Source organism: Myotis yumanensis, unplaced genomic scaffold (assembly GCF_028538775.1).
Source record: "Myotis yumanensis isolate MYYU_CA2020_CCGP unplaced genomic scaffold, mMyoYum1.0.hap1 SCAF_9, whole genome shotgun sequence".
In the NCBI taxonomy this organism is placed as follows: domain Eukaryota; kingdom Metazoa; phylum Chordata; class Mammalia; order Chiroptera; family Vespertilionidae; genus Myotis; species Myotis yumanensis.
The window spans coordinates 23,327,701-23,337,399 of NW_027223760.1; the positions used below are offsets into that span (position 1 = coordinate 23,327,701).

The 9,699-nt window shown below is 48.1% G+C and overlaps 1 protein-coding gene across 1 annotated transcript in view; it reads right to left on the reverse strand.

The window, feature by feature from the left end:
- UBE2H (ubiquitin conjugating enzyme E2 H) overlaps positions 1–4,117 on the reverse strand; it is a 106,876-nt gene extending 102,759 nt beyond the window's left edge. Inside the window, exon 1 of the mRNA XM_070423890.1 lies at positions 3,611–4,117. Coding sequence (XP_070279991.1) covers positions 3,611–3,663 — 53 coding nt within the window. The 5' untranslated portion in view covers positions 3,664–4,117. The remainder of the gene's footprint in view (positions 1–3,610) is intronic.
- Positions 4,118–9,699: the final 5,582 nt, after the last annotated feature.

The following is a 9,699-nucleotide window of genomic DNA, read 5'->3' on the forward strand; positions in this document are numbered from 1 at the left end:
ACAAGACCTCCCCAGCCCCAACTTCTTTTGCATGTAAACACTCTTCTGGCCACACACTCCATCAGCTGTTTGGTGGTAGCTCCACCCCTCCTCCTTTTCCGGGTAGTAACAGAGCAGCCAATGAGCTGTGAGGAGCTGTGCCTGCGGCCTTTTGCCTGCATACGCTTTTCCAAAACAAGCAGCTCCAGCCTTCAGCAGGGGCCACTGGTTCACAGATAAAAGGATCACCAGGCTGTGCAACAGGGTGAGCCGTCTGACCCCACCAACAAGGAAACCCGTGTAATCTGAGCTGTTTGTTCCTCCACCAGGGAGAATTTAAACTGATATTCCTTTAGGGCAAATCACGATTTAAGGTCACCAGAGTCCCAGTTCTCAGACAATCTAAATAATCAGCAGGGTTTGAGATGGAAACCTCAAAGGTTGCCAAACTGGAAACAGCACAGTATTACTCATCTACCTGACTTTGCAGACAAATGGCCACACTATTCACAACCATTCCGCAGGATTTGGGCTAACTGCACGTTTCTTGACTGGGACACATTCTTAACAAGGCCCCAAAGTCATGTATGTGCATCAGTTTCTAGGCTCCCGGAGAGGTTTGCACAACACTCAGCAAAGGATCACAAGAGAAACAATGAATGAGTCAGAGTTTCAGAACATAGTCGCCCAGAATCGGTGCAAAACACTCACTCCCTGTATAACTTGGGAGTCAGTTCTCCTACCAACCCCGGCTCCATAAACAACCAGAACGGTGTCTCCTAGCCAGGTGGTGGAAGGCAGTGGCCAATTTGTTACACATCCTCTTCCCTCCCTACCCCCACACCACTACTCTCCTATTATACAGGTTCCCTGCGAGGCTGTAAATCGTGGTGGCATAATTACACTCAGGAGACATCCAAAAAGGGGCTGAAACAGGAGATTGCAATGAAACCAGTTATCAGCCTCCACACCAAAGAAATCACCAAGGGACACTGAGGGGCAAAAAGCAAGTACATTCCTTCAGACCTTTTCTACTTCCTCTCCTCTATCTTTCCTTTTCAACCCCCAGCCCTTTTACACAATTGTACTCATTTTCATAGAGGGCTGGGCAGTTTTTTTCCCCTTCTATTTTTGGCTAAATATACCATGCTCAAAACTGTTGGCTCCATTTGGGCCTACTAATGTGAATTCAACAGAAAAAGGAGGCCACGGAATCCTTCAACCCCACAAGACACATGCACACACAAAAGGAAATAGCGAAAAATTTAACTTCCAAACTCTGTGAGCCCAGAAAATAACAAACACAAAGATAACCTCTGCCTTTTAAATCCCCAGACGGTTGTCCTATCTCAGAGATCTATGATTTTAAAGCGCCTCAGCTTTCTTTTGTCAGAAAGGAGGAAGGTGGGGAAAGAACAGAAGGCCAATGCATCTTAGCCTTTCTTCATCTTCAACTAAAAATAAGCTATGAAACAAGCCACTTAGGGGAAGGAAAAAAGAAAGACACCCTGCTGTTCTTTGTCTGTTTTCCTCTCCCTCTCCGCCCCCCACACCCCGACTCCTAAATGCGGTAATCATTCTAGATGCCACAACTACTAAATGAACAAAAGGCACTGTATGGAAAAGGCATCAGGTCAAGTTAGGCCTCACCCTTTATCCTCAATCTTCTAAAAATATATGTATATAATTTGAGAATCTGACATGGATCAAAACCAGCTGGCCTCCTCTCACCCACCCCCATCCCAATTAAACATTAGGTAGAAATTTACATTAGGTGTGACAGTAACTCTCAAGTCAAGATAAAAATAACTCAGAATCTGCCACCATGTCATTTCCTAGTTTCTAAATTAAAAAAAACCCAAAACTGCTTTGTGTAAAATGTACACACTGCCATAGTTACAAGTTTTCCTGAAACCTTATGAAACGCAAACATTACTGGTATCATTCACACATTTACAAAACTCAATCAGAGCCACAAACAGCCCAGAGAGTCTCACTTATGCCTGGAAATACCTTTGGTACATAATCTGTACTTTATTACTTGCTCCTCTCTCTAATCTCCACTCCCACCTCCCCCAAATTCCAAACTTGAAACCCTAAAACTTAGAAGTCTATCTGTTCCTAAGGTCTAGCCAAGTTTTCCTAAGTGAGGAGATAAACACCTTCTTATTCCTGAAAAGATTATGAAAAGAAAAATCTCTTGCCCAGGCAACTTCCCTCCCCCCCCCCCCTTCCAAAAACTAAATGCAAAAACTACTTGTTTAAAACTTTAGCAAATTCCATAACTTAGTATTTGACAACCATCATTGATTGCTACATAGAGGTGTAATGTCCAATCAAAAACAGTAACAAATGAAAGAAGGAATTCACCTGAACAATCTAGCCAAACAACTTGAGTTATATAAACAAAACCCTGCAACAGGGGGAAATGGTGGGGGGATGGGGGTGAGAGAGAGCAGCAGCAGCAGGAGACAGGACTTTTTAACTGTTTCACACACTAACACTTCCCACCCCTGTGTCCCCCTCTCCTCCGTGGTGAGTTGTTCAGAAAACTGGGCTCATTTCCTCTCTCCCCGCCCCCCCAACCCCTAAACTACCCCTCAAAAATGTTCTCCATTTGTCACAGGAACCTTCGCGACTTTCTCTAGTTGTCATGAAATAATCAGTCTGGACTCCAACCAAAACCACTGCCTGAAGGACTCTTACCAGCTACAGCTTTTCCCACTGCTACCTCCAGAGTGTATAAAGTTGGGGGGCGGGGGAACAGGACAATAAAAGGTGTCATTTGGCAATTACTCCCCAAGAACCTTGTCTTCATAGAGGGAGTTGGCTTAAGTGGCCAGGACGGGGGCTACTTGGCCAAGGGGATCCTCTTTCCCTCCCTGCCCCCAGCTGTCACCGCCACAACACGGAGGTGGCCTGCTGGAGGCCCTGGGGGCCCCCACCACGTCCAACTACGGGTGGGATAGGCTTTGTCACGGGAAAGAAACACAGTGGGGCTCTCCTAGGGGCCAGGAAAATCAGCAGGGGTCTCTGATTGACAACACCCGGAGCTCTTTTCCGCTTACAAGAAGGGGCAACGAGCAGACTACTCTCTTCCTAATATAGAAAGGAATTAGGGATAAAGGAGGTCACTCGAGTTACCCCAGTTCAAGCAGCACTGCGAGTGGGGAGAATGGAGGCATCTCAAGAAAGGGAGAAAGGCTCCCCTCTCGGGAATTCCTACCTCCAGTTCCCAAATCAAGGGCAAGCAAAAGGAAAGAGACCCTGAAGGTGGGCTTGGTGGTGGAGAGAGACAGCCGATCTTGTCTCCCCACCCCCCCACCCCCCCCAAAAAAAAGCCGTCTTGGGAGTCCAAACGTCGTGGAGCAAAGTCACGGGCACCGGGGGGTGCAGGAGGAGCGAGGAAAAACGCACATTTCGGGGTTCTGCAGATAAAGGGGAGCTGAAAAGGCTCTCGGTTCCTGGGAGGTGCCAAGGAGCCGCCGTAGGCACTGGGGGCAGGGAGGGAGGGAGCGAGCCCCGACAGTGGCCTGGAGCGCCCCGGGGCCCTGGCTGGGTTTCGGGGGCGCCCGAGGCATCGCCGCACCGCCCGCTGCCTACACCCGAATCCCCCCTCCACGAAGGATACAGCTTGACCACATCCGTGTCCATCCGCCGCTTGCCCGGACTGGGGGATGACATGGTGTCGCCGCTGCCTCCCCGTCGCCTGCGCCGCCGCCGCCGCCGCCGCCGCCTCTCTTCCTTCCCCCGCCGTCTGTCACGGGCCCCGGGCCCCGGCTCTGAGGAGCCCGCGGCCGCGCCGGCTCCTCGGTGGAGGTGGCAACACCCCCGCGGTCCTGTCCGGGCCAGTCAGCCGCCGCCGCGCCCCCCGCACGGGGGAACACCGGGCACTGTCCGGCCGAGTGGGGGTGGGGACCCCGGGCGCCCGGCTCGGGCTGCTCCTCTCCGGCTGTGGTTCCGCCGCGGCCCGGCCCGGCCCCGGCGCTCCGCTGCGCCGCGCGACGCTCCCTCCTGCCCGCTCTCGCTCTCTCGCCTGCTCGCCGCTCACCCTCTCGCTGGCTCCCTAGCAGCCTCCAAGACCAGCAGACGACTCCAGCTCTGTCGGCCTCTCTACCCCAGCCTCGCTCTGGGCGCCGTGACGTCACCTCTGTGACGTCATCGGCGGGGGCGGGTCCCGCGGGCGAAAGGGGTGGGCCGCCGCCGCAACGTGGACTTCCCTTGGGGGATTCTGGGAGATGTAGTTTCTCTTTCGCCTGCCTGCACAGCCCTCTGTCCCCCCTCCCCCTACTTCCTCACACACTTAATCGCTCAACTGCCAGTGTGGTTATCGTCCTCGTAAACGATAAGAGTAAATAATAGCAATCATGCCTTAACCGGTTTGGCTCAGTGGATAGAGCGTCAGCCTGCGGACTCAAGGGTCCTAGGTTCGATTCCGGTCAAGAGCATGTACCTTGGTTGTGGCCACATCCCTAGTGGGGAGTGTGCAGGAGGCAGCTGATCGATGTTTCTCTCTCATCGATGTTTCTAGCTCTCTATCCCTCTCCCTTCCTTTCTGTAAAAAAAAAAAATCAATAAAACATATTTAAAAAAAATAATAATAAAAAATAAAATAATAGCAATCATATTATATTCATGCGTTTTAGGGTAATGAACCCCTTTCTCACAGACACTATTAAAAAGTCTGTTTATTTGATTTAAGGAGGCCAAGATGGCAATTACTCAGGCACCAAAATCTGGAAAATTACCACACCAGAAGGTTCCCTGAACTCTGCTCCCTCCTTGGATGGAGAGAATTTGTTTGCTGAGATCGTGGACTATAGCAAGGCTTCCTCAGAGCTTGCAAACCAGGGTTCATTACCCTCCATGTGTATAGAACCACTATTTCAAGGATTAGATTTGAGGCACCAAGGTGACAAAGCCAAACATAGTTTAGTACTCACATCCTCACTCCACAGAGTATGAGGTAATAATTGATAAAAACAGGAACACCTTAAATATGCTGTAGTTCAGGACAAAGATCGTCTGCTCTCCAAACTCCTATACCAACCCTAGTACTCTGTCATTCATGCAATATTTATTGAGCACCTACTGTGTACTAAATAATCTGCTGAACATAAGGATATCATGGTAAACTAAGAATGACTAAGTTTACACAACCCTCCCGATATGGTCTGTGGATCTAGTGTCAGCATCACCTGGAACTTGTTAGAAATGCAAGCTGGAGGCCCAGGCCCTGGAGCTCAGCTGATTAGAGCATCATCCTCATATGCCAAAGTTGTGGGTTCAATTCCCAGCTGGCCAGGTACACACCTGGGTTGTGGGTTCAATCCTCAGTTGGGGTATGCTTAGAAAGCAACCGATCGATGTTTCCCTCTCACATTGAATGTTTTTTTTCTCTCTCAAATCAATAAATAAAAAGAAATGCAGACTAGAACTTCACCTCAGACCTACTGAATTAAAATATGCAGTTTAACAAGGTCGGCAGGTGATTTATATGCTCAATGAAGTGTGAGAGACACTACAAGGCACTCCAAAAGAGTGATTAAGTAATATGGAATCCAGGAGTCAACCAAGCAAACGGGGCAGGAAAGGGTGTTCTAGGCATCTCTCTCCCTCTCTCTCTCTTTTCACTGCCATCAATTTTCAAAATTTTCATCTATGAATCCATTTTTTTTAAATCCTCACCCGAGGATATTTTTCCATTAATTTTTTTTTTTTTAGAGAGAGTGGAAGAGAGAGGGAAAGACAGAGAGAAATATCGACGTGAGAGAAACACATTGATTGGTTGCCTCCTGCAAGAGCCCTGACCAGGGCCTGGGGCCGTGGAGGAGTCTGAAACCAAGGTTGTCCCCTTGACCAGAAACGAACCCGGGACCCTTCAGTCGGCAGGCCAACACTCTATCCGCTGAACCAAGCCAGCTAGGTCTCTATGAATCCATTTTTATTTTGTCAGTCCCCTTACTAACCTCACACACATGCACACACATACGTACACACATCTGAGGCAGCAGCGATCAGCTAAAGTTGAATGTTGTTTGCTCTTGTTATTACATCCCTCAAAAAGACTGGCTAATTTATGTGTATGTGTGTATGTGTGTGTGTGTGTGTGTGTGCACTAAATATAACATAAAATTTGCCATTCTAACAACTTTTTTAAACAAATCTTTTTTTTTGTTTTTTTAATATATCTTTATTGATTTTACAGAGAGAGGGAGAGAGAGATAGAAACATCAATGAAGAGAGAGAATCATTGATTGGCTGCCTCCTGCACATCCCCCACTGGGGATCAAGCCCAAAACCCAGGCATGTGCCCTTGACCAAAATCGAACCTGGGACCCTTCAGTCCGCAGGCTGACACTCTATCCACTGAGCAAAACCAGCTAGGGCCATTCTAACAATTTTGAAGTATACAGTTCAGGAGTATTAAACACATACACTATGATGTGCAACCATCACTACCATCCATTTCCAGAACTTTTTTTTATCATCCCCAAACAGAAACTCTACCTATTAAGCAGTAACTCCTCATTCATTCCTCACTCCCCCCAGCCCCTAGTACTCTCTATTCTACTTTCTGAAAAATATGGGCTATTTTAACTGCTTCTAAAAGGTGTGCATTCGTCATCCGTACTGCACATGATAATTCTGTCAGAAGAAGGACATGCCTGAAGGAAGGGATTTCTAACCCTTTATATGACCTCTTTGTTAAAGGAAGATAAGGATGGAGCAGAAAATTGTTCCTGACTGTTCTCTAGGTTCTTCAGGCTCCTGTTGCTGCTGCCTCCTCTCCCAGCATGGCTCCCCACTCTCCTTCACCTGTAACTCCCACTCCCGTGCTGAGACCATGCTTCTCAAGCTTTGGTAACTTCAGAATCACCCGGGGAGCTTGTGAAGTTCACAAGCGACCAGGCTCCACCCCAGGGATTCTGATTCAGAAGGTCTAGGTGGGGCTCGGACATCCATGACTTTAACAAGCTCCACAGATGATTCTGACGCAGGCCGAAGTTTGAGAACCACTGCTTTAGGCATTAGCATTTTCAAAACACCTGTCTGACTCCTCAGGGTGGGTCCTGTGCTTCCATAATGTCCTATGCAAATTAGGATGTTTCTTCCCCACCTGAGAGCAAGATGGCAAGCTTAGGGGGCCCAAAGGTGTTGTTTCCAGAACAGAAAGATTTGGTCAAGGATGGGACCCTGAGAAAGAAGGGCATGGGGTGGATCTAGACATTTCCCCTGGTGCTTTAATCTTCACAGATCCGATGCTGCTGTGATCCAAGTATCAAGCAAAACTAATCAAAGGATTGTTAGTTCGGGAAACTTGTTTTGGAGAACACTGGAGAAGTTAGAGTCACTCTGCCTAGAAACGCAATGGAGATTTAGTGCTCTGAACAGTCATTGAAAATGAATCACCCTTCCTACTGTGTCTAGTAAGCATCGTAGCTCTGGGTTACTTAGGACAAACCTGTCCCTCCCCAGCTCTTAATTATGCCTCAGTTAATTGCGTATATCCTCCTGGAGCCTCAATTTTCTCATCTGTAAAATGTGGTTCATAACTTGAGTGGGCTGATGGAGGAAATGGAAAAGCCCCTTGTAAACTACAAATTGCTTTTCATAAAGTTAACATGAAGTGTTCATACAAGGTGTAATATAATATGGGTGGCAGTATTATTGTATTATTAATATCAACCCCTCCCCCATTTGCCCCATTCCTTATACACTGTATATTATTTAAGGAAAATGGCATTCACATTTTAAGGGGTATTTTTTACAGATGTCATAGGGTCAATTTCTCCTCTTTTTGAAGATACGTTCACATTTTTATGATATGCCCTTTTCTCTCTGGGCCTTCTGCCATTTGCTCCTTCATAAATCCATCTTCCCTCTTCTGACTGCCCGCCCCACCTCCATCCCCTCCTCTTTCCAGAGTGTGAGGGTCCTGAACCCTGCCCTTGACCAGGTAGGTTCAAGAGATGACTCCAAATGGTGCCAAATGACACCAAATGGTTTGACTTGTTTGGGCTTATGAAACCTGGAGCTTATCTTGAGCGGAGTGAGTTTGTGCTCACCTTTCCCCCCAGTGTTCAGCCATTCAGAATGTCAACAATTTACTCTAAAACAACACCGGGCCCAGGAGTGTCTGTTGATATGTGTGCGCACACATGGCAGCGTGCTGGCATGAGCCATGTGCTTCCTTATCAGGAACAACCAGGGCACCGTGAGGGAGCAGCTGTCCGACCTGCCTGACTCACCAGTGTTGCAATCTGGGAAACATATTCGGGCCTGTTTATCTCTCCCCAGGGCAGGGCCGAGCTTGACCAGCAGAGCCTCCGATCTCAGGAGCAGCTTCTCAAAGGCAAGAAAATAAGTTTGGAGCAAATGTCATGCTTTGAGCAAGACACGAAGAGGGAGTAAGATGAAACCAATCATTTGTGGAGTGAAAGAGCCCAGCCCAGAAGCTATCTCTGAGAGGACCTGTGAACCCCACAGCACTGAAAACAAAGTGAATTTATCACTGTCCCCACCCCATGTGAAAGTCCCCCAAAGGAGGCCTTCTGATTCCATTTGATCATTTCTAGTGGGAAACAGGTTCATCTGAGCCGGCATTCTTGGCACCTAACATCACGAGTCCAGAACCCTCTATGGCACCGGTTCTCAACCTGTGGGTCGCAACCCCTTTGGCGGTCGAACGACCCTTTCACAGGGGTCGCCTAAGACTATCCTGCATATCAGATATTTACATGACGATTCATAACAGTAGCAACATTACAGTAGCAACGAAAATAATTTTATGGTTGGGTCACAACATCAGGAACTGTATTTAAAGGGCCAGAAGGTTGAGAACCACTGCTATGGGCAATAATATCAGCAGTTTCCTCGCGGCTATAGACATAAAAGCTTAAAACTCATTTCAAGTTATCTCCATGTAACCCTGTTACAATCTGTTCCTACAGAAGCAGTCATTGGGAGCACAGGAACGTGAAGGCCACACAGCAGCAAGGATGCAAAGATTTCGTCTCTGGCTTTGCTGTCATTTCCACATGTCTTTGTTTGCTACCTCTGCAGCAGGCTCCTAGGGCAGACACCAACCCCCAAAGCAGCATGATTCAACCCCCGAAGAGCTTGGAACTTAGAGACAGAAGACTCCTTCCAGTCCCAAGTCAGCTACCTATGACTGATGTACAGGCAAACCTCGGAGACAATGTGAGTTCGGTTCCAGGCCACTGCCATAAAGGGAGGGTCGCAATAAAGCAAGCTGCCATCTTTTTTGCTGGTGGAGGGTCTTGCCTTTCATTTGTAAAAAATGCGACATCCACCCCATCCACTGGCGTGGTTCAGTGGTTAGAGCATCAGCCTGCGCACCGGAGGGTCTTGGGTTCGATTCCTGGTCAAGAGCATGTACTTGGGTTGTAGGTCTGACCCCCTGCCCCTAGTCATGGCGTGTGTGTGTGCGTGTGTGTGCATGTGTGTGTGTCCAGGAGGGGGTCAACCAATCAGTGTGTCTCTGTCACATCAATGTTTCTCTCTCTCTCTCTTTCTCTCTCCCCAACCACCTCCCTTCCACTCTCTCTAGAATCAATGGAAAAAATATCCTCACTCCTTGACTGAGGATTTTGTTTTAAAAGGCAACCTCTATGAAGCACAATAAAGCAAAGTGCAATGAAATGAGGTGTGCCCGTAATTTGGGCAAGTACCCTAACCTTTGTGCCTCAGTTTAGG